The sequence below is a fragment of the Neomonachus schauinslandi genome, chromosome X (assembly GCF_002201575.2).
Source record: "Neomonachus schauinslandi chromosome X, ASM220157v2, whole genome shotgun sequence".
Classification (NCBI taxonomy): Eukaryota; Metazoa; Chordata; class Mammalia; order Carnivora; family Phocidae; genus Neomonachus; species Neomonachus schauinslandi.
In genome coordinates, this window is record NC_058419.1 from 38,962,785 (window position 1) to 38,988,669 (window position 25,885).

General features: G+C 44.7%; 1 protein-coding gene across 1 annotated transcript; it reads left to right on the forward strand.

Annotated features, from left to right (window-relative positions):
• The first annotated feature begins 15,046 nt into the window (after positions 1-15,046).
• On the forward strand, positions 15,047-18,781 carry IRS4 (insulin receptor substrate 4). The gene has a single exon (XM_021678488.1). The coding sequence runs from the start codon at positions 15,047-15,049 to the stop codon at positions 18,779-18,781; it is 3,735 nt and encodes a 1,244-aa protein (XP_021534163.1).
• The last annotated feature ends 7,104 nt before the right edge of the window (positions 18,782-25,885 follow it).

Below are 25,885 nucleotides of genomic sequence, written 5' to 3' on the forward strand. Positions count from 1 at the left end.
GAGACGTTAGCACATTCACCAGAAACCAAACAAACGAACAAACAAAAGGAAATGGGAGAGAAGATGCCAATAACATAGACTACTAACAACATAGAGAATTCAACAACCACAGAAATAATTACTAATTCCAAGGAAAGTACAAAGTTGTAGAGGATACTGAAAGTATTATACTAGCTGTTTCACCTGTTAATTGCATTTACATAGTCAAAACACTGAAAACACAGTATATTTATAATGGGAAAATGAAGGAGTAGGAAGAGGGCATGTGTATGGTATGGGTATGAGTGTGTATGTGAAGAAAAGCAAAATCCTCTTATGCCAAGAAGTCAACGGATGTCTAAAACTGAAAAATCAAGGCATAGCAATAGAGACATCTAGTTCAGAAATAAAGAGATAAGTATCAAAAGATAAAGATATAGGCGCGCCCAAGTGGCTCAGTCGGTTAGGCGCCCAACTCTTGATTTCAACTCGAGCCCCACGTCGGACTCTGAGCTGAGCGTGGAGCCTGCTTCAGATTCTCTCTCTCCCTCTGCCCCTCCTCCCACCTGCCACCCCTGCTCGCCTGCGTGCTCTCTCTCTCTCTCTCAAAAAAAAAAAAGAAAGAAAAGATAAAGATACAAAGGTTAAATATGGCTGCCTCTGGTGAGGAGTAAGTGGGTGAAGAGGACTGCTGTGTTTGTAACAAGATTTGTAGGGATAGTTAATTTTTTTTAAACCACGTGCCCAAATGCAAGAACATACACATAACCCTGCCAGGATTCTATAACCTAAGAATAGTTCCAGATTAAACAGAAGCACTAGAACCTGGCCCTCCATCTTTTTCACGGCTATCAATCACAGACTGCTACGGAGTGCCTGAAAGCCTTTTGGACTTTGTCATTGGTGTCTTCTATGAGTCCCACTTAACTTTAAATGGCAAGATAGAATCTTGGCAAAGTAAATGAGCAAGATGGATGAAAGCAGGCATAGTGATCTTCAGAGAGGAAATAATAAACCAGGAGAACCGAAGAAGCACTGCAAGGGCATTCTGAATTAAAAAAAAAAAAAATACTACACAAACAATGTAGCATTCTCTGTTCAGCTGAAAAATAACAGCAGCAGAAGGCACGTCAGTTTGGTTTATGAAGCTATCAGAGATTGAATGGCTCCAGAATAACACCACTAGAATCTGAAAAAAAAAATGGTTATCATAAAGCTGTCAACCATCTTCATATGTGTACTGGTTTGTGCAACAGAGCCTTATAGCTCTAGCCAAACATGAAGACAGCTACAGTTAATTCATATCAGGTATGACGGCATTAGTCATAAAGCGGCTTAATAGTACATTTACAACTAAATAGGACAAAACTTTCTCAATTCCTTCAAGGTGCTCCACACACCTAACCTCCTTCAACCTTGCCTCCAGAGTTGCGTACTATTAAAAATAAAACATTTTACAGGGCGCCTGGGTGGCTCAGACGGTTAAGCGTCTGCCTTCGGCTCAGGTCATGATCCCGGGGTCCTGGGATCGAGTCCCGCATCGGGCTCCCTGCTCCTTGGGAGCCTGCTTCTCCCTCTGCTTCCCTCTCTCTCTCTGTCTCTCATGAATAAATAAATAAAATCTTTAAAAAAAAAAAAACATTTTACAATTAAATGATGTAGTTAGTTACCTAGTAGGCAAAGGTGCTTAATAAATATTTGGTAAAGGTGAAAAATAGGGGCAAGTAATGTAGTATTGGCCCTCAAATTAAAGTGGCAGTGTTTTTAAAAAATCGATTTTAATGGGCGCCCGGGTGGCTCAGTTGGTTAAGCGACTGCCTTTGGCTCAGGTCATGATCCTGGAGTCCCAGGATCGAGTCCCGCATCGGGCTCCCTGTTCAGCAGGGAGTCTGCTTCTCCCTCTGACCCTCCCCCCTCTCATGCTCTATCTCATTCTCTCTCTCAAATAAATAAATAAAATCTTTAAAAAAAAATCGATTTTAAGATTGGGGTGATAACAGGAATAATAACAGGAGAATGAATAAGAACGATATAGTCTTGCTGAAAATGACGAGGATTGAGGATTGTGGGTCATGTTGATATACAGATTTATTTGTTTGAAATAATGTTAACTTAAAAATAACATCAAACACGGGTACCTGACTGGCTCAGTCGGTTGAGCGTCTGACTCTTGACTTTGGCTCACGTCATGAGCTCAGGGTCTTAAGCTCGAGCCCCATGTCAGGCTCCGTGCTAGTCATGGAGTCTGCTTAAGATTCTCTCTCCCTCTGCCCCTCCCCCACCTTAAAAAAAATAACATCGAACAGTTCAAACATTTTGCTTCATTGATTATAGTTATACAAAATCATATAAGCCTACATTAAAAGATGGGAAAAGAAATGAAGTCATATAGAGTTTAATGTAAATGGGTTCTACTTTCTGTAAAAATGTTCAAGTTTATAATAACTCCACTAAGCCTGTTCATGCCAACCACCCAGGAGTTACCTTCGATTCATCCCTGTCCCTCACACCCTAAATTCGATCCTGCAGCTTCTGTAGACTTTACCTCCAAATGATATCCCAACTTTGTCCTCATATCTCCAATTCCACTACTATCACTGCTGTCTAAGCCACCTTTATCTGGAGCACTAAAATATTCTCCTAGCTGGTCTCTCAGCTTCTACCTTTGCTCCCCATCAATCCAAGTGACAGCTGGAGAGTCCTCTTTAAAATGTAAATCAGATCATGTCACTCTCCAGCTTAAACCTCTCCAATGGCTGCCCACTGCATCTAGAATAAACTCCACCCTCCTTACCTTGACCTACGAACCCCTCCCTGATGTGGCATTTGACTCTCTGACCCCACTATGTTCCAGTACCTTGTCTTCTTTCTGTTCCTCCAACACTCCCAACTTATGCCTGCTTTTACGCCTTGTACTTTCTGTTCCTCTACATGACCTGCCTTCCTTTGATCTTCACATGGCTACTACCTTCTTGGCATTTGCATCTCAGCACAAATGTCCTCTCCTTTGAGAGCAACCTTCTGAGACCACCCAACACACTTACATTCTCTATATCACTGAATTCCATTTTTAAAACTGGACTTTCCACTACCTGATATTTTCTTAGGCCTTTATTTATTTGGCTCCCCCCGACTAGAATGTAAACTCCATGTAAGTAAAGACATCATGTGTCTTATTCACTGTCATAGTTGCAGTACCGAAATTACTAACCGGAACATATCCGATTTGTGATAAATATTTTTTAAAGATATGAATAAAAAAGGGGGAGCATCTGGGTGGCTCAGTCGGTTAAGCATCTGCCTTCGGCTCAGGTCATGATCCTGGGGTCCTGGGATCGAACCCCGCATCGGGCTCCCTGCTCCGCGGGGAGTCTGCTTCTCCCTCTCCCCTTACCCCTCTCTCCACTCATGCTCTCTCTCTCAAATAAATAAATAATCTTTAAAAAATTTAAATATATATGTATATGAATAAAAAAGGGGATGAAGGGGCGCCTGGCTGGCTCAGTCAGAAGAGCATGGAACTCTTGATCTCAGAGTTGTGAGTTTGAGCCCTCCACCTTGGGTGTAGAGATTACATACATACACACATACATTATTTTTAAAAGGGGGATGAAAACAAATTTGTATTTAATAATTTAAGGAGATGTTCAACTGCTAAGACGTTTGTTCTGAAGGCACAATACAGCTTTCTCTCTGTGTACAGTTCAAAATAAGGAACAATATGAGTATACAGAAACTGGAAGGTATATGTTTGTCCTCTTTCTCCCTGTTTCGAAAACATTAGAAAACACTCGTCTATAACCTCTCATTTTTTAAAAGGGTGAACAAAGATAAATAGGATTAAATGATCAGACAGCTCGTAAGTGGCAGAAATGGGACTAGAACCCACCTCTCTGGAGTTCCAGTACAGTATTCTTTCCACACTTCTCCTATTACTAAAAATCAACATTTTGTTCATTATCAAATACTGGTTCTATTATGGCATAACACAACTTAAAAGGCAATGCTAATTATTGAGGAGAAGTGATGAATTAAAGAAAGTTTTACTGATGAGTATGTGGTTTGCTATGGGCGAGTATTTGAAATTGTAAAACAAAGATAAATCACACACGTACAATCCTCGTGAACTCCTAACACTGAAAGGAAGCTGAACGATGACATCTAGAAGTTAGAGATGTATTGCGATACAGTTGCTAAAAGTAATTTGTAACATTGCAAAATGTCACAGATGATGGTTAAGTTTTAACATATTAGACTTTCAATTCCCAGAAAGATTGTGTAGAGTAAATCAGTTTCAATTTCAAGTAATATAAAATTAAAGAACTATTTCTCAACAATTGGGTCATGTTTTTGTTTCAGGCATAAACCTGTAGTTTTAGTAAGTTGATAGAGTTTTTTTTTAATTTTTTTTATTATTATGCTCAATTAGCCAACATATAGTACATCATTAGTTTTTGATGTAGTGTTCAACGATTTATTAGTTGCGTATAACACCCAGTGCTCATTACCACACGTGCCCTCCTTAATGCCCATCACCCGTTTTTTTTTTTTAAACGTAGGGTCACAATACCAAAAAGTCAACTTAACCTTATATCTGAAAACTTTCAAAATTGCTTTGTAGAATTAATAATATGTTAAAAGATTTTCAGATCACACCATGCTGTTGCATTTATATTTCCATCATTTTAATTGCGCAAACACCTTAAAACTCACAACCCCCCCCCACCACCACCATGGTTATAATCACCACTACACCGCCTCCAGATCATACACATTACAAGAGAGGAGACTGTGAGCCTTATATTCTCCAGCTTTCTTTTGGGTATAAAACAGATGAGACAAAGGAGTCACAAGCTATCAGAATGTGACATGTATGCATTTGCAAATCAAGCGAAAGTATTAGGTGACTAACACAGAGCGAGGCCAGGCAGGGAACATGAAAGACAATGGATTATCCCTGGCCTCAGGAAATTTACAATCTGGTTGATGAGAAACAAATTTACATGAAAAACCACAACTCTGTGGTACACACATACACACAGAAGATGAAATTGTAGAAAACAGACTTTTAGAGAAAAGTTAAGTCTTCCCTGTAAAGCAGTTTGTACTATTAGGTGCTGTGAATAGGGTTTCTCAGCTTACACGGCTCACTTTTTGGAGTGCTCTTAGCTTTGATTCTCTAACACCTCAAAGATTCCACAGAAGTACTGAACCATGTGACAAAAGTCTTCAGGTGAACCTGGAAGCAATCTTTAAAGAAATCTCTTGAGGTAGGCAAAACGTTTTATTTTGCTTGGTTTTTGTTTTTTAATTCTGAAAGCACCAATTTTATTTTCCAAGGGACACCTCTTTTCAGATGCAAATGTAACTATTTCTTAAACACTCTATTCAAATGTTAACATTATTCCTTTCTGAATGCTAATTAACAAAAGGAAGGAATGATTTATATTTACTTGGTTCTGGATTTTGAATCAGTGTGAAATACTGACATGTTTCCCTCTCGGACCACACTTTTCTTTAAGGTATCTTTTATTTGATTGGAAAATATATGTACAGACGAGTGTATAAAATACCTATGTGCAGTTTATTTATTTTTAAAGATTTTATTTATTTATTTGACAGAGAGAGACACAGCGAAAGAGGGAACACAAGCAGGCGGAGTGGGAGAGGGAGAAGCAGGCTTCCCGCTGAGCAGGGAGCCTGATGCGGGGCTCGATCCCAGGACCCTGGGATCATGACCTGAGCCGAAGGCAGACGCTTAACGACTGAGCCACCCAGGCGCCCCTGTGCAGTTTAAATAATAACTACGTGCTGAATGCCCATGTAACCATCACTCAGGTTAAGAAATAAGATCCCAGGTATTTTCAGTGCATTATTACAGAAGGAGGGAGCAGTTTACTATGAGACAGAGTCTAAATTTTCTTGCTGTTCCTTGATCAGAAATGAACGTTTTCCCTCCTCATTTCTCTTTTGACTCCTTAGTGCTGAATTTGAAAAAGATCCTAAAGTAAATAAGCACAAACACCTTCCTTCCTAACTCCTGAACTCAAATTATTTGCATAATAGTTCATAATTCTCCCTGATGATGTATTTAAGAGGAAGAGGGAACATGTAATTAATGAAAATGAAGTATTTTAAACCTCTGCTGCTTCTTTTATAATTATGATGCGCTGTCCTGGATTGTTGCTATTTTTAATAAACCCCCATGTGAAAAGGTTTGGCAGGAAGGAGTGATTACCAAGCCTAAACAAAATGTAGTCTCTAACAGGACTCTCAAGTGCAGTGGCCCTAAATACTGAAGAGTGCATTCAATGACTGATGATGTCTCATCTTTTGCAAAATGTCATACATTGTCTTCTGGGCTTATCACCTTATGGAGTATTTTGCATTTAGGTAAAATCCTTCATTCAACAAGTAGCTCCTGAGTACAATGCAGTACTAGGCACCATGAGGGGATGAACAAAAGTGGAAAAACATAATCCCTGCCTTCAGGAGGGCTTACAAAACACTGGGGAAGATAAAGCAGCCACTAATGAGGCAACTGAAAAGTACTAACAATCCATAAACAATTGTCTGACAGTAAAGCACAGACTGAATACAGAAACTCACGAAACTAAAAATGGCTGTATTTCAAAAGCAGTTTGGAAGGCGGTTGTTTTGAACTTTGAACACATTTTACCCACAGAAGCGCGATTAAACAAATGTTGGCTGGATTTATAGGCTTGCCCAGAGAAACTCATTTAATTCATAATATGTGGAAATTCTGTCCGTATATTGGCTATGGGAATATAGTAGAAAGCATACTAACCATTAGATAAAAATTAGAAAATAAAAACAATTATAAAATAGGTTTATAAAACGTATCAGGACATATTTTGCATGTGTAAGAAAGAGCATGTTTAATTAAAGCAAGTAGATGAAGCCTTATTAGAGATTCTGAAAAGGATCCCTATCAAGAGCACTCGTGGTCCATGAGGTATCTCCATTTTAACGTCAAAACATATATTTTTCATTTTTATTCACTCGTTCAGGTATTTATTGAGGATCTTTCCTATGTGTCAGGCACTGTTCTAGGCACAGGGAATACATGGAGAGCACACAGGAACCCACGGAGCCGACATTCTAGTGTGTGGGGGCGGGGGTGGTAGAGAAACACAATGGTGCCAAGAAGTGGAAAGTGCTTTTCCTTGATAGAGATTTTATGATCACCATGACTCTATGTTTATGACCAGCAGTAACTGTATATTCATCACCCTACAAGATCAGGGTTGGAAGTTCTCTTTGTTCCCAACTGGAACTAAAAAGGGGGGGGGGCGGGAAATAGGGTACAGACATTTTCCGAGGTTTCTGACAACAACTGCAAGATGGGAAAGGGATATGTGTAGGGAAAAAAATTAGCTCAGCTATGATGAATGAGAAGAAAAAATGGGCATGATTCCTCTGAGGAGGAAGAGGTGTTACATCAGGCAGAAGTCACCAAGCCTTGCCATCACTCACCAAGAGCTTGGGCGCTGTTAAAACAAAACAAAACAAAACAAGAAATAACAAATGTTGGCACGGACATGGAGAACAAGTAACCCTCATGCACTGTTGGTGGGAATGTAAACTGGTGCAGCCACTGTGGGAATAGTATGAAGATTCCTCAAAAAAGTAAAAATGGAAATACCACATGATCCAATAATTCCACTACTGGGTATTTACCCAGAGAAAACTAAAAGATCAATTCGAAAAGACATATGCACCCCTGTGTTCACTGCAGCATTATTTACAATAGCCAAGATATGGAAGCAACCCAAGTGTCTATCAACAGATGATGAGTTAATAAGATGTGATATATATAATAGAATATTACACAGCCATAAAAAGGGATGAGATCTTGCCATCTGTGAAAACATGGATGAACGTAAAGGGTAGCATGCTAAGTAAAATAAGTCAGACAAAGAAAGACAAATGCCATATGACTTCACTTTATGTGGAATCTAAAAAACAAATGAACAAATAAGAAGCAGAATCAGACTTATACATACAGAGAACAAATTGATGGTTGCTAGAGGGGAGGGGTGCGGGCTGGGCAAAATGGGTGAAGGGGAGTGGGGGATACAGGCTTCCAGCTATGGAATGAAGAAGTCATCAGGATGAAAGGCACAGTATACGGAATATAGTCAATGGTGTCGTAATTGCGTTCTGTGGTGACAGATGGTAGCGGCGCCTGTGAGCATAGCATAACGTATAGAGTTGTCGAATCACTGTGTTGTACAACTGAAACTAATGTGACATTGAGTGTGAAATTTAAAAAACATTATCTGGAGGAGGAAGTGGTCTGCATTGACCATTTACGGGCTATCTATTTCTTTTCTCCTTTCCCTTCCTTCCTCCTTCCCTTCCACCATGCTTCCCTCCCACCATGCTTCCCTCCGGTCCCCTTTCCTCCCTTCCATCCCTTCTTGTTTCCTTTCTTCCTTCCCTCCCCTTCCTCCTTCCCTTTCTTCCTTTTCCTACCCTCATTCTTTCCTCGGGGTAAACATCTACTGGTGATTTCCAGGCACCATACTAAGCATTAGGGACACGAAGATGAATATGGCACAGTCCCTGTCCTGGTCCTCAAGCAGTTTATAGTCTACAACACTGTTCCTAAATCAGGGGTTAGTCATAATCCTGGGGTAGCACTTTTAACTACTTAAGAGCCTATGTATCACAAGCCTACCAACCAGAATGTATGCTGGTCAAGGCTCTAGAGTAGGGTCTTGGAAATCTCCTGTGCCAGTAGTTAACTTTGTAGTGGCTAGATATTGGAGACACGGGAGGTCCTGAAGGACGGGCTGAAGAAGCCAGGACAATGGGTGGGTAAGAGCATTTGGGGAGGGGAGGTAGTTCCGAGGGGAGTAGCTACGTGCCAAGTAGGAGAGAATTATTAGTCATTCTAACAATGACTGTCATTCACCAATGATACGACTGTATCAACAACACGAACTAAATCCTTAGCTCTACTCGATATCCGATGCTTAGGAAAATTGGGCACTGATTGTAGTAAGATTATGTGAGTGAGCGAAGCTTTCCTGAGTGAGTCTTGAGCTTAGTCTTGAGGAAGGTGACTGGCTTTCATCGGTAATTAGGAAGGACAGGACATTTAGACGTGAGTGATATCCTAACAGTGGAAATGGATAAATCATATACAGAATGCAATAAAGAGACCAACTTAACCAGTGGTGTGGGCAGTGAGAAGGTACTGTAATAGAACGAGGAGTGACTTTGGGAGAATGGGTCGCGTGCAGCCAGGGGATGAGAAAGCGGGTTGGCTGTGGTGTCAGTTGGGAAGAGAGAAACCTGGAGGTTAGGAGTTCAGTTCTGACACTGCAGAAGGAAAAATGGGGATGCTCTGTACATCCTTAAGCAAGGAATGGTGTGATGAAAGTGACATATGACAGAAAATACTCTGTTGACCATCTGGAGACTGAAGAAGGGTAAAGCTAGTTTAAGAGGCTGCTTCAGCAATGCTGGTAAGAGTTGATTAAGGCCTGGACCAGGATGCTGACTATGGAAACAAAAGGAAGGGTTCCATCTGGCCGATACTGCAGGCCCATGCGAGGAGTGGAGAAAGAAGAATCAGTGAGGAGCATAATACGAATGACATCTTAAATAAGACAAAAGTGGACGGGTAAACATCCAGAAGAAAATGCATGTCTCTAACACTTAGCTCTTTTCAAGTAGCAAATTTAGCGACGTGACGCTGCTCTTTAATTTATAAAATAAGGAGTCTAACTTCTGAAGACGAGGCAGTATGAACCGATGATCTTGCTGAGGCTAAGAACAAGGTTGCCGTAGGATACCAATGAGGGATAGCGTTAGGCCAAATGTTTTATTGTTCATTTATAGTTACATTAAAAGAAACGCATGCGGCACGAAATCTTTGAAAGGTATGTGAGGTATCTGCTAGGTTTCATTGTTCTGATGTTTACTTATTAAAAGTCATTTCCAAATGAGTTTTATCTTCCGAAGGTGGAGGGAAATGCTTGATTTTTAACTGAGTTAATTTTCAGTTGACTCTTAAGATAACAGGGAGGCTTTAGGAGCCTAATTAAGCCATGTATTTGCTCTAATTACTTTAGCTGCAGAGTGCGAGGAAACAAAAGCGGCAAACAGACCTGTTCTGTGTGCAGCACTCAGGCATTTGACGGTTGTTTGCTCCAGCAGAGGTTTTGAGTAGCATAGAAGTAAAGAAGCTGAGACCAAAGCCGTCATCTGCAAGCGGTGGCCAGAGCCACAAATCAGGGGGCAGCCCTTATCCCTGCGTAGTGCAGAAAGCATCATTCATTGTGCATGGCTTCATTTACGTCCAAACACAGAGAAAGCAATCATCATTGCTAGCACCCGTTTGTAATAGCAAGGGTAGCCCCACATTTTTATCAACATAATTGGACATTAGCTCACAAAGACTATGGAGCTAATACTTAGAGGGAAAAAAAATTATATATTGGGCAAGAATAATAGTGCTTTTATACTGGTTACTTTTTCCTCTTAGGCTTTCTTCTCTTGAACAATGCCCATATTTAATGCAACAGTTTAATTTTTAAGCTAAGTAAATCCACATTTCTATTATCCATTTTGATTTTAGCACAAGTGGAGTTTAGAATACTGATGATCATGTTTGTGAGGAAAAAGGCTGATGAGTTTTTATCGTAGCCACTACTCAATTCAGTCAAACAACTGCTTTCCCAAAACGGGATTCACAGGAAATTTCTTCTAAAGGCAAACCCCATTAAAGGCATATTTCTTCATGAGATAGAAACTGTTTTAGAGGTACCATGGCTGTGCTTATCCAGGTACACCTGACTATCGAGGTGTAAAACACCAGCTGAAATGCTTGCATTTCCCCCTCCCTCAGCTAAACTGGCAAACAAGAAATAGTGGAGGTGTTCTTACATCTTAATCTGTTGTTTTAAAAAATCTGTGTTCGCGACTCTGGGCTCAGAGTCCAGCCTCTACAGAAATTATACCTGGATATGGAAAACAATTTCTTTCTGGGGTAATTTGTCATGCGTATGAAAACAAAAGCAACAACAACAAAAAAGAGGCGGGAATCTATAACCAAAGAGGAGTGGAGCATTAAAGCACTCATCTGGTGAGTTCAAGCCAAATACAAAGTCTCTCCTTTTTGCCTCAACCATCTAGATGTCTGTACCACCCCTCTGCTTTATTTTGCCTACAGAAACCTGACCTAAACTAAACAACTATCCTAGATCTTTAAGTTGTCCAGGAAGATGAAAGTTTAAATATATGTCGGACAAGCAGCAGCTTCTGGTGCAATTCAGTAATGATGGTCTCCCCCAGAGAGCTTTGGAGTTGGCACAACTTTTAGAACTGAGGAGATCTGGTTGACTTATGTAAAGAAAATAATGTTCTTCTAGCCACACATTCTCCCTGTTCACAAGTACTAATATTTGCCCCATCTTCTCCCACTGTAGGAAACAGAGTAAAATTCCTCCCTGCAACATCTCATTATATCTGTAACTCCATTTTGATGCAGCCAAATAATAGACTTTGGATACAAATGATCAGCCTTGGTAATCTTGCACTGTAATTGTTTAAAAAAAACCTTTTTTTCCATACTTCTTTCTTAACACATTGATTATTAGTCCTAGGGGTCTCTGCCAGAGTAGAGAATAATGCCTGACGAAGAATTGTTTAAGAGGACCACATAAAATTTAACAAGTTTAGATGCTCTCCTATAGTCTGTTGATAAGAGAACTAACTTAGTTGTCTCTTTAAAAGACCATATAAGCTTAGATATATGAGATTGTTTAAAAGAAGAAATGACCGTGGTGGTATTTGTGTGTGTGAATCGCTCTCTCCTACGCTGCACTACAAACCTCACTGTACCAAATCTACACACCTTTCAAAATAGAATGGAATCAAGTTTAAATGCAATGCTTTTCATTAATAGACTGGGGAAAAAACTTACAACAAATATGATGGAAGTTTTGATATCTTTATTATGTAAACAAGTGGCACAAGATAAGGAAAAAAAAATACTAAGACTCCAAGAGATAAAGCAAAGTCACTTTACAGAAGACAGTCTACTGTCAGCAAATATATAAAAGTTTTTTTATCTCACTAGTAAACAAAAATGCAAAGTAAAAGACCAGTCCAATACCATTGCACCCATGTATCAGTGATTTTTTTTTAAAAATAAGAATGCCCAATTCTGCCCATCAGTATGGTGACATGGTAAACTGATATAATATTTTTGAAAAATAATGCATCGCATGTTCATACCTTTCACCCAGTAATTCTACTCTTTGGTTTCCACCCCAAGGGACTAATTCTAAACAAACAAACAAAAAAAGCTGTAGGAACAAGATGTTTGTTGCAGCATTATCTATAATATTACAAAACAAAAAACAGCCAAACAGCACAAAGCAGAGGGATTCTTAAGTACATTAATATACAGCTGCCTAGAACACTTTGCAGCGTTTTAATTGACGTTTAGGCTGATCCATAATAACACAGGAAAATGTTACCTTGTAGCATTGAAAAGAACAAGATACAAAATGATATACAGTGTAAGCCTACTACTCTATGCCAGAACTCTGTAAGGACGTGAAGATTTAAAAATCTATTATTTTCAGTATTTTCCAAATTTTATTCAGGATGCCATTTAATGTCTTTCAATACATTCTAAAATGTCATGTTTTTACTCACAGCACTTCCAAACGCATTGCCTTGTTTCCAAAACATTTCTATCTAAAGCAAAACCCTACGCTTGCAAAGACTCATGAAACGTCATAATACCTATGATAAAATTTTTTTATTTTTATTTTATTTTATTCATTAGCATTTGGGTTGTAAGTGTGGGAAATCTTCTACGTATGTGACCAGGCAGCTGAAACATGTAGGGAGCAGCTCCAGTCAGGGCTCTCTGAGCATCCACACTCATTGTGCTTCTGAGAGCCCCTTTCAGAAACCACCGCTGTTCGGAGCACCTGTGAATATGCTGTGCTTATAAGCCGGCGGCAGCAGAGGGAATGTTAATGTTTCTAATATTTTGGAGACAACCACAACCAATTTCTTTTTTCCCCAAGTGGGAGCGTCAAAAAGGAACCCTTCACCCAAATCTGTTTATTCTGCTCCTGAGAGAACAAATTCTTAAAAGGACAGGGATGGGGTTTATTTTTATGATGTATACACTGCTTCGTTTACTGTTAGATTTTATAAATAATACCCTTTGCAGCATCCACCCTAGGGCAAAGGTGAACCGACATTCCATTCTTTCAGAGAGAAATATCATTTGTCTCCCCCAAATCCCTCTTTGCTCTTGTGGCCACTCCTTTGACATTTTAATGTAATATTGACCCATCTCCACACTTAGGAAGCTGAAATCCTAGTAAAAGACAAACTGAGAAAGAGACAGAGAGAGAGAGAGAGAGAGAAGGGGGGAGAGAGAGGGAAGAGAGAGACTTAAAGAGGTTGCACTTACACTCCAGCAGTTTTTCCAGAAACAAGGGAGGCAGTAGTTCTTATTTTTGTGATGTCAAATTGTAGACTGAAATTCAGCAAAAATCTTTTCTTGACGCGAGGGATGTGAACTCTATTCTAGGATATGTATTCGGTGTGATCCTTTGTTCTGGGCACAAGCTTTTCTGTTTCTAAAGTTTTTCGGTCTCGCTCAAGGAAAGGGAAACAATATTATTTTGAGATTCCCTTAAAGGCGCCTTTCGAAACATCTCTCACGGGAAAATACCACGACAGCTCACCTCTGGCGTATTTCAGTAAGCACCGAGTCCGAGTTTTTTCAACATGGCTGTATACTTTGCAGGCCCCCAAATTCGTGCTCTCAGAGACATCACTAATCAAATAGCCAGAAACCGCATCTTTAGCCAACCTGCGTTTCGTGGACTAGAAACGCGCTCTGATTAGAGAGCGTGTTCATTTTAAAGGCATAGCTGTGATTCGGATGCCTGAGAGTCGCGGGCTTTTGTCAGGGCTGGAGCGGGCTCGGGAGTGCCTGCAGCGCGGTGGGAGGCAGGTCTGAGGGCCCCGGTCGTTAACACGTTTCCAGGGGGCTGCCCACACTTTCTCCCCGAGACGCCGAGCTCGCGGCGCGCGGCGGGAGCCAGGGGGCCCGCCTGTGACAGGAATAGAGGATTTCTGGGAGGGACAGGGAGGGGGGAAAAAAAAAAAAAAAGAGGGCGCCCGCCGCCGGCCCCCGGGTCACCGCGGCTCAGGGATCCGCACGAGTTTTAGCACTACCATTAACAGCTACTTGCAGAGGGTTGTTTACCGCCCGCGTGCGCGACAGCCACTCGGCGGAGCCCACTCCGGGACCCAAGCCCCGCCCCCCTCGCCCCTCGGCTCCCCTCCTGCCCCCCAAACTAATTAATTCAAGGCTGCCTCCCTGCCAGACACTCCCATTGGCTCCCTTCCCGTCCAATGAGAACCCGGCAACAGTTTCACCTGGCTCCCGCTCCCTAAATAAACAAACAAACTGTCCCGCGGCGGTGCTAGCTCTCCACCCCGGCGCCGCCCGGGACGGGCTGCGCTCCGCCCCCGCTGCCACCTCTCGCCCCCTCCAGCCAATGGAGCCCGGGCTGTCGTGCCCCAGCCCGACCCCGATCGCGGGCCGCGCTCCCCTCCGCCCCTCCCCGCCTCCTCCTCCCGCCCCCTCGTGCCTTCGTGGACTCCTCGGTAGGACCAGCGTGGCCGGGCAGCCCCGCCTCCTCCCGTCGGTCCTCCCGAGGCCCACAGGCCCGGAGCTTCGCGGAGCTTCTAGGCCGGGGAGGCGGCGGCCCCGCCTCTCGGGCCCGCCGCCCCCTCCCCTGCACACCTTGGCTGGCGGCGGCTCGCGCCCCTCCACTGCGCCGGTAGCTGGAGCCGCAGCGGCCGCCGCGTGAGGCAGCGGTCACGTGTTGTTTTGCCCGCCGCCGCGCGCTTTGAGTGGAGTGGGCGGGGGCGGGGCCGAGGCGGGAGGGGGCTGGGGCGGGCGGACAAGGGTAGACGGCCTCTTCCCCCAGCCCTCCCTTCCCCGAGCCCCCCCTCCCCCTCGCTCACCTTAAAACCATCGTGCATCACCATGGCGAGTGGCTCCTTCGCTCGCGACCAAGCGACAAGGAGACTGAGAGCTGCAGCGGCGGCAACGGCGGCGGCTCTAGCTGCGGTGGCGACCACCCCACTTCTTTCCTCGGGCCCCCCGACCGCACTCATTGGGACCGGGTCGTCTTGTCCGGGAGCCATGTGGCTCTCCACGGCCACTGGCTCCCGGTCAGACTCGGAGTCCGATGAGGAGGACCTCCCCGTCGGGGACGAAGTCTGCAAACGCGGCTACCTGCGGAAGCAGAAGCACGGGCACCGGCGCTACTTCGTGCTCAAACTCGCGACAGCCGACGCCCCGGCTCGGCTAGAATACTACGAAAACGCCAGGAAGTTCCGCCACAGTGTCCGCGCCGCGGCCGCTGCGGCGGCGGCGGCGGCGTCCGGCGCCGCTGTCCCCGCGCTCATCCCGCCGCGGCGCGTGATCACCCTGTACCAGTGCTTCTCCGTGAGCCAGCGAGCCGACGCGAGGTACCGACACCTCATCGCCCTCTTCACCCAGGACGAGTACTTCGCGTTGGTGGCCGAGAACGAGTCGGAGCAGGAGAGCTGGTACTTGCTGCTCAGCCGCCTCATCCTCGAGAGCAAGCGCCGCCGCTGCGGCACGCCCGGCGCGTCGCCGGATGGGGAGCCGGCCGCGCGGGGGGCTGCAGCGGCGGCGGAGCCACCCTTCTACAAGGATGTGTGGCAGGTAATAGTCAAACCCAGGGGGCTGGGGCACAGAAAAGAGCTGAGCGGCGTGTTCCGGCTCTGTCTTACCGACGAGGAGGTGGTGTTTGTGAGGCTGAATACCGAGGTGGCCAGCGTGGTCGTCCAGCTCCTGAGCATCCGTCGCTGCGGGCACTCGGAGCAGTATTTCTTCTTGGAAGTCGGTAGGTCCACCGTCATCGGTCCCGGCGAGCTGTGGATGCAGGTCGATGACTGTGTGGTGGCCCAAAACATGCACGAGCTCTTTTTGGAGAAGATGAGAGCCCTGTGTGCAGACGAATACCGAGCCCGCTGCCGCACCTACAGCATCAGCGTCGGCGCCCACCTGTTAACCCTGCTGTCCACTAGGAGGCACCTGGACACGCTGCCGCGCGAGCCCGGCGGCTGGCTGAGAAGGTCCCGCTTTGAGCAGTTTTACCACCTCAGGGCCATCGGTGACGGGGAAGACGAGATGCTCCTCACCAGGCGCTGCCTAACACCCAGCGAACCCGTGTCCCCCTCCAGGCAAGGAAGACTGCACCTGCCCCGAGCGCGCAGGTCCCGGAGAGCGATTTCAGTGCCCGGCAGCTGTTTTCGCCGCCTCCCCCCCAGCCCGGTGCGTGTCCCGCCTGCCGCAGAAGTCCCGAGCGACAGAGCTTCTGGCTCCGGCAGCTCTGGGGAAGAAGGCAGCCCTCGGGGCCCAGAGGGTCAGGAAGGAAACGGAGGTGACTACATGCCCATGAACAGATGGGGCTCGGGAAATGGCCAGGGTTCCGGAGGTGGCCAGGGCTCCAGTGGCCAAGGCTCCAGTAGCCAGGGTTCGGGAGGAAACCAGTGCTCGGGCGGGGGGCAGGGCTCCGAAGGAGGCTGCCAGGGCTCCAGCGGTGGCCAGGGCTCGGGGGGCCAGGGGGCAGGAGGAAACCAGCGTGCAGGCGATGGCCAGGGCACTGCAGGTGGGCACGGCTCGGGCGGTGGCCAGGGAGCCCGCGGCGGCGGACACGGCTCAGGCGGGGGCAAGAACCCCGGAGGGGGCAAAGGCTCAGGAAGTGGGAAAACCTCCGAGGACAATGGTGAGCGCGGAAAATCTCTGAAGAAAAAGTCCTACTTTGGCAAATTAACTCAAAGCAAGCAGCACATGCCGCCTCCTCCACCGCCTCCGCCCCCACCGGCTGGAGCAACTGGTGGTAAAGGGAAGTCCGGGGGAAGGTTCCGGCTCTATTTTTGTGCCGACAGAGGAGCCCCAAAAGAACGCAAAGAGGCCAAGGAGGTCAAAGACTTAGAGACCCCAGAAGGTGCAGCGCGGGGTCCCCACAGAGCCAGAGCTTTTGACGAAGATGAGGATGACCCATACGTGCCAATGAGGCCAGGGGTGGCGGCCTCTCTCCCAAGCTCCAGTGATTACATGCCAATGGCTCCCCAAAACTTCTCTGATTCAAAACGCCACTCTCGGTCACCTTTTGAAGATTCAAGAGGGTACATGATGATGTTTCCCAGAGTGAGCCCACCACCTGCCCCAAGTCCCCCCAAAGAGCCGGATGCTGAAAAGGAGGAGGAGTCAAAGGACAATGACAGTGAGAGTGACTATATGTTTATGGCTCCTGGAGCCGGTGCAATTCCAAAAAAACCCCCAAATCCTCAGGGTGGCTCTTCCTCTAAAAGTTGGAGCTCCTATCTATCCCTGCCAAATCCTTTTCGGGGCTCCCCGTTGGGACAGAGTGACCACAGTGAGTATGTACCAATGTTACCTGGAAAATTCCCCGGGAAGGGCCTAGACAAGGAAGCCTCATCGAACCGGGGCCCCAAAGATGCCCTTTCAAAGCCTTCAGTTGAGGGGTCATTCTCGAAGCGTGGAGATGGGGGGTCACCCTCAAAGCCTTCAGATGATGGGCCCCCCAAGAACAAGGCTAAGAGACCTAACCGCCTCTCTTTTATCACAAAAGGAAATAAAATCAAGCCAAAATCACAAAAGCCCACACGTGAACAGAGAGGAGCTGACAGCTCTCGTGACTACGTCAACATTGACTTCACTAAGAGAGCGAGCAATGTACCAGCCCCCTTTATCCACGGACTGCCAGGTTCGTGGGGCATCATTGCTGGCCCCAGACAGACAGCCTTTTCTAACTATGTGAATGTGGACTTCGGACTGCCATTTCCAAACGCAGCACACAGGCTCTCGAATCTTTTCAGAGCCATTCCAGGTGCCAACCCCCTCTTTCTGGAAGGTGCTAGGTGGCCCCTTGCGCCTCTTCCTCCCAGCGCTACAGGTGGCAGTGCGAATGAGGAAGAGGGCGACTACATTGAAGTGATTTTCAATCCAGCAATGACACCGGCCGTGCCTTTTGGTGACAGTGCCATTCGCTATGATGCTGAGACAGGTCGCATCTATGTGGTCGACCCGTTTTCTGAGTGCTGTATGGACATTTCTCTCACCCCCAGCCGCTGTTCCGAGCCACCGCCTGTAGCTAGGCTGCTGCAGGAAGAACAGCAGCTGGAGCGAAGACGCCCGCAAAGCCATTCGCAAAGTTTCTTTGGGGCCGCCAGGGCCGCGGTCTCGGCTTTCCCAACGGACAGCCTCGAGAGAGACCTCTCGGCCTCCTTTGCCTCGGCCGCCGCCGCTTCGGCAGCTGTGCCGGCCTTAGCCTTGAGCCGGGCGTTAGCCGCCGCCTCGGCCCTGGCCGTGGCCCCGGGCATCGGGGCAGCCGCGCGGGGCTTGGAGGCCGCCGCTCGGTTTGACTCCGCCTCCGTCCGCTGGTTCCAACCTGTTGCTGGCGCCGCTGCGGCCGCCGAAGCGGTCAGGGGGCCCCAAAGCGTTGCCGGTGGCTCGAGCCCGAGAGCTCCCAACCCGTCGGCAGACCTAGCGGGAGGTGAGAACGGGGCCGCCGCGGCCGCCCCGCCCCCACCGCCTCGCCGCCCGGTGCCGAGTCCCCCCGAGCGAGAGGAGCCTGACGACGAAGACGACGACACCTACGTGAGAATGGACTTTGCCAGACCTGACAACAAGAAGTTCGACCCTCCCCGCAGAGGTGGGTAATTTTGGAATCCTTTTCCCGAAGTTAATGGTTATTGCTTAATGAATCGATGTCTACGGCTGTAGGAAAAAGCGAGTTAACATTCCATTAACTGGTGCCTATTTAGCACGAAGAGTAGAATTCAGTTTTCAGTATTCGTGCCATACCTTGTGATCTTTGCAAAAAACTTAAGTTTGGATCCAGTCATAAATTTCTTTATCTGGGGGGGAAAAACCCGAACCCTATTATCATTTAAACACTGGTTCTACTTTTTAGGAGTAGCTAAAGCTTAAGGAGATAGATAGATAGATAGATAGATAGATAGATAGATAGATAGATAGATAGATAGATAGATAGATAGGTAGATAGATGCTTTCGAACATCCTTCCCTGACACTTAATGACTTATGCAGACAGACACCATGCATCGGATCCTATCAACTTTTCAAATCAACAGGTAAAAGCGACTTTGCTACAAACACCCATATTTGGTTACAAAAATTTTAAGAAGAGCACCAAATATTAAGCAGTAATCATCGACCGTAACTTCTGGGGGAGGTACCCTTTCTCCTTCGAAAGTTACTTTTTACAAAAGCAGTCATTGTTATGCTAGTTGGCTGTGATTTACCAAGAAGGTTAAATCTCCATTGTTAGCCTGAATGTCTGGAGGGCACAAAACAGAATCTGAAACAACAGGGATTAAAAGAAGAGCGTGTTTGGCTTGGGAATGTGTTGTTGCGTTGATTTGTTTGGTTTTTATGCAGGATGCATTGCCAGAACCCTTGCTGGTTCCTTGCCTGTCACTAGTATTGACAGGCAAGTCACCTTCCCTGTGCCTCGTTTTCTTCATGTAACTCCCCCCAAAGAGGGAATGGTGACAACTTGATAATGGGTATGAATATAGTTTGAAAGGGTTAAAAAGCTTTGAAAACAGCTCCTTGGTGTGTCTTCTGGGAAATCCAGTAAAGCAAGATAATAAGGCGAGGCAGAAGACCTGACCCCAGGGAACAGCCTACCCTGGAACAGTGGGCAGTTTGTAAAGGGTTACTTTTCCAAAGGAAGAAATAAGGGAGAGTGGGAGCTGTCAGACTTGAAAGGGAGACTTGGAGTAAATCTACTGTGTACGGTATGCAGGGTTGTTATCAGTGCGCCTGCAGACATTCTCAGGAAATGATTTCCGAAGATGATGTCTCCATAGTCCGTGCCTTCCCTCGTCAGTAAGATTGTGCTGCTTCCCCAGTGAAGGGAAGGGATGGACCCCAGGAGTTTTCATTCCAGTAGTCAGTTTAGTGAAGATTTTTGCTTTGCTTGCTTTGTGGAATGCTTTTGTGATTGGATCTCTGCCCACTGTGCTTGATCAGGCAGAACAAGTCGGGGACTTGATCACAACAGTCACCTAACAAGCTCCCTATTTAGTGCAGGTGTTGCCCCCCCCCCCCCCCCCCCCCCCCCCTCCCCCCCCCGGTTTAGAAGACTTGCCATACAAAAACTCACATTTGCAGCATGGACACACTAAAGAGCGATCATTAAGACGACAAAAGGATGCTTTGGCTTGCCAGGGGATTCAATTCAGAGCTCCTTTAAATTTTGACACCCCCCCCCCCAATACACACACACACACACACACAGGATCACCACTACTGCCAGAGCTATGTATTTAAAATATGTAATTCTGTTTTTAAGAAATTGACTCACAATCAGCTTTTCAGGAACAGATCTGTTTTAGTCTGTAAAGTACATCTGAAAATTGGTCTCAAGCTACTGCTTGAACCTAACTGCTGAAGCTACCATTTGTGATATTGATGTACGTGTGGCCAAAGCTGCCTGTTTGCCTGTGGTTCTTTGGAAAGGACACGTTTTCCGAGACGTTTGTCTCTACTTTTCATAGTCTTTGTTTAAACAAAGATTATAATTAGTGAAATCTTGTTCCTGCAATAAACCCTGACTTCCCAAAGATTATCTAGATCCAATTATCATTATTTTAGCCTAAGTTGCTGACTTACAAATGGCTTCAGATGACTTTGTACCTATTTGGGAGGTTTGGTGTTCTCTAAATGTGTTGCTCATTGAGGAAATTCCTGGCTTTATTGAGTAACTAGAGAAAGGAGGCTGCATCTGACAGGGAGGAAGGTGCTTAGGTTAAAATAAGAGAATGAATGTAGAAGCATTTGGGGACTTGAAAGCACTTTACAAATATATTTTTATTTTGTGATTGGATTAACACCTAAACAAAGTTTCCATAGTTTAAACTGATGATTTAGCTTCTTGCAAAAGTAATTGGTCCTGAGAGTGACTCAGGCACATAAGTTGCTGGGATATAGATATAAAAGGAAAGCTATATAGAAAGAACATATTGCAGGAAATGACATTTGTTTCCATTTTAATGTAAATTGATATGGTAGGATGTTGTCTGTGAAGTGCTAAGAACAGGGCAGATAATTCTGATAGGTTTTGTTTTTTTTTTTTTTACTCTAAAGCTATAGAATAATTTTCACCCATTTCTGATCTCTCTTCGTATCCACATTAAATATCTGTGTATATATTTATCATATATATGGCATGTTAGAAGAGAAAAAATATGCTTTCACAAAGGAGCAAAGGCATAGTCTTTCTTGGGAGTTATGTATCTCAAAGGGTAATTTTAATTTATGGCAAGCGCTTAGGACAGTGCCTGGCACCTAGTAAGTGGTGCACAAGAATTATTACGTAAACATCACCATTGTCATTGCTGTTACTGTTATTATTACGTGTAGAAGCACAAAGTTCTCTGTCCTCAAATCCCACCTTTCAGTTCGTCTTTACTTTCATTTCAAATGGTTTACGTGGTTGTTCAGCGTTGGGGTCTTTATAGTTGGGATCTGCTTATAACAAGTAACGTGAAGTGTGATTATAAAGCACTTTGTTCATATAACATAAAATTAATACATAATCTCATTTACCTACAGTTAGATTGCACGTAAGTACTTTAAAGCCATTTGTTCAAGACAATTGGAAACACCCAGAAATATAACCTGGACTTGACTTTTTTAACACATTACATAATTTTTAAGGGGCAGAGTCTTCACATTTTAAACACATGGGCTGTAAGCAGTAGCATTTAGGAGGAGAATGTGGTTTCTTATTTGGTTTAGTCTGATTCTTGACTCATGTATGCATTTTTGCCTCTTCTCCTGCTGGGTCTGAGGTAGAATTCATAGTTTAAAGGGACTTAAGGTGGGGAGACGAACCATGAGAAACGATGGACTCTGAGCAACAAACTGAGGGTTCTAGAGGGGAAGGGGGTGGGGGGATGGGTTAGCCTGGTGATGGGTATTAAAGAGGGCACGTTCTGCATGGAGCGCTGGGTGTTATGCACAGACAATGAATCATGGAACACTACATCAAAAACTAATGATGTCATGTATGGTGATTAACATAACAATAAAAATTTTTTTTTAAAAAAAGGGACTTAAGGTGAAAACTTCAGATTTTTCCATTCCAGAGATAGGTGGATAAGGGCAGCTCCAGAAGGAGTGAGAGAATTGATCAGCCAAAATTAGTCATGTTGTGATAGCACTTGGTATTGGAAAGCAAAAAAAAAAAAAAAAAAAAAAATCCATAGTAGCTAGCTTTTGAAATGTTTGACACTGTTATTAACATGAAGGAGGTGTAAGCTGCTTTTCAGTATGCGACTGCCAAATCCTCTTGCTATAAATTACAGGTGCTGAGAGCAAATTGCTTTTGTTGTATTGGACTTATTTATTATAAACTACTAGAATAAAATCTCCATACAGCAGAGATTTTTCCATCACCATTGACAGGTCACTTATTTTAGGCAACATTTACCCCCACCCCTGGAAAAAAAAAAATTGGACAGTCCTTTGGAGTAGAGGTAGGTGACCTATAACAGTTAAAGAGGACTTCACTCAATTAAAGTTAACTAAAGTCGTTGGCAGTCACTATGCGTTTGCATTCATCCTAAGAGTGATGCTTCCAGGGCAAAAATTTCAGCCACTAGCAAACCATCTTTAAACAAGGACTAGGACTTTAACTGAGCACAGCCAAATATCACACGTGCATAAAAACGCAAACGGGATCTCTTGCTTTCCTGTCTTCTCCCAGATCACCAAAAATGAACCCAAATACTCTAGAGTCATTGGAAGGCAGCTGTTTGGGGTAACAAACTCAGACTTCTTTAGAATGACACAAAAATCTTCATGTTGCAATAGGTGAGAGTAACCAGTACAGGGAGAACTCGATAATTGTGTGTGATTTGAAAAGCACTGTTGTTGAATTGTCAACTTGTTGCTTGGGGGAATGTTTAACAGTTGCGTACTGCTCTGTAATCTGCAAAACACATTCACATTCATTATTTTGCTGGGGGACAGTAGGTTCTGGAACTGAAGCCTGCTGTTAAGAACTTTCCCATGGCCAAAGAGGTAAGTGACAGAGCTGAAAATCAAACCCGTACATCTGATCTCGAGTCCAGCACTCCACCCCGCGCATCACACCGTCCTCTCATCGGATGTTCAATCTGTCGTTTTCCTATTGATGAAAGATTATTATATAGGCAAGGGTTGGGAAAAAATTACAAGTTTTCTTGAATTTAATAGTAGCAATTGGGGGGGGAAGTAATTCATTCAGGGTGTTACAGCTGTGAACCATCTGCCAGAGCGTGGGTAATTTTCATCGCGTTAAACTGTTTGCCATGGCTCCCAGAATAAAAGAATTTGACCCGTACTGGAATTGAATGTTTTAAATCTGGTTTGGGGAGGAGTTTGCTAATCTTTACCTCCTCAACACAAATAGTGTGTGTAGCTATTTGGGTCCCAGGGAAACACTTGAAAAGAACGGAAAGTGAGATGCGGTGCCTTCCCTAAACTTCCATTAATGGTCATTTCCTTAACTGAAGTCAGATAGCTTTGGTTTTCTTAATAATCCATTGGTATTTGCCAGTTATAGCCAAAAGTCTCTTAATTTCATGTTTCCATGTGTATCAAATCTGATATTCTAATCTAAACCATCACAGTGGGCACAACAGGATAAAGTGAGACAGGTGGAAGCCAAAGGGTGGTAGAAATAGACGCTCCTCATTTGTTTAAAAAGCAAACTTGCTTTTGGCAGTCAGGCAAATAGATTTTAGAAGCCTTGAAAATGAAATCCTCGAGACATAAAAATCCTTGTTTAAAATTAAATTCATTTTCTTTAGCACCTTTTTTTTTTTTAATGCTTTAAGACTACGTAAAAATAGCCCAGACGTTTTATTGGTACTTATTGGAAAATAGCTTTTGTAAAATGCTTAATTAAAGCCTGCAGTATGTTTTGTCTGAGAGGTGCTGCCAGGCTCTTAGATGGTTAAGATCATTCACTGGAAAACACTGCTTGGTCCTGAGTGAGAAATGAGAGATTAAAAAGGCATCCTTTTATAATAATGAAATGAATACATTGCAACACATTCGGTTTTTACCACGACTGTCAGCTTGCTAATTTTAAAGCTATTGATAACATTGCCAAGATACTGTGCTTGCCATATGAACTTCAAATACAGGCTGTAGCAATTCTGCCTTGGTTATTGGGCGTACAGCTACAGGTCCTACATTTTGGAAAAAAAGAATCTTCTTCTGGAAATGTGGGCTGAATGCTGGAAAAATAGACTTTTTCAAATGTAGACACCTATCCTATTACAGGTTCGCATTCTTTTCGAAGGTACCTTATAATTTCTTTTTTTAAAAGATTTTATTTGTTAGAGAGAGCACGCAGGAGTAGGGGGAGGGGGAGGGGCAGAAGGAAAAGCAGACTCCCCGCTGAGCAGGGAGCCCATCCCAGGACCCCGGGATCATGACCTGAGCCAAAGGCAGACACAAAACCAACTGAGCCACCCGGGCGCCTCAAGAGGGTCCCTTATAATTTTCTGGCTGATTCCTTTTAGAGTTAATGGAAAAATATGCACTTACATAGTTATTTAGTGAAATGAGGAAGTTACTCTTTCTCACTAGCTTCATGACACCCCTTTCTTACGGGCTAGGGTGGCACTGGTTGTACTATGTGAGTCTTGCCCTCACATGCCTTTTGTCAAATGTGTGTCCCTGATTTGGGGAAACCATATCCTGTTCTGGCCTCTCTCTGGCTGAAAGGGTGAGGACCGCTCTGGGAGTCGTGCGGGGCCCATGGAGGACTCACCCCCCCACCACCAGATGTTGCTTCTTCCCACCCCACAGCCTGTTGGGACTTAGCTTGCAGGAACAACCTTCCTTGAAGGGGTCCGTGTTTGCAGGTCCCGGGTGGCGCTGCCTGCCCCACTCTCACTTGTTGACACAGAGGCAGCTGGGCCAGTGTTTAAAGCTATTTTCATGGTTGGATTGACCACAATATGCCTGATGCTAGCCAGACCTTCTGGATTTACTGAATATCCAATTCACTCCCGAAATGGTTGTCACTTTAGCTAGTTTTCACAATTCATATAATTTGCCTTTCTATAATCACTAATTTTCTCCTTGTAGGCCTGAACCTTAGAGAGAATATCAATGAAGTCTGTCTCGAAATTCATCTTGAAAATTATTCACATGTGTGCCCATGGGCACCCTGGAAAGTCTGACCAATACACGTGATGGTTAACTCCTGCCTTTTCTTAGTTGTGCCTCCAGCCTGCAAGGCATACCAACACTATCCCCCCCCTCAGAGCCCACCCACTCCCCAGTTATGCCAGCCACTGGGCTTAGGGGGACACTCTTCCTCTTGCCATGGGTCAAAAAGATATTTCCCCGGAGTCTTAAATTGAAGCTGCAAACACGTCCTCCCACAGACATGAGGTTGTAAGTGATGGTTGGGTATCGTCCAAGTAGCTCCTCTGTTCGTTCAAGAACTGCATAGGTTAATACAGGCATGTGTTAGATGAGCCTACGAACCTATCCACCATTTATTTGCAACATTGCTTCTGCGGGATAATTTATTCTGAGTTTCAACTAAACAATGAGCCTTGGAATATGCCTCTTTTGTAAATTGGAGACCGCCTATATGAGAATTCTAGTAACTTGCATTCTTTAAGTCCGCAGTAACTAGGCAGCAGAGTGAAGTGGCCCAAGTGTGTGTTGGGAGGTAGTAGAGAAGCTGACCCGGGATAAAAATCCCCAAATAGTTTGTATCCAGATA

Coding starts and splice junctions, on each gene's coding strand:
- IRS4 (XM_021678488.1), top strand. CDS start 15,047: ATGGCGAGTGGCTCCTTCGCTCGCGACCAAGCGACAAGGAGACTGAGA.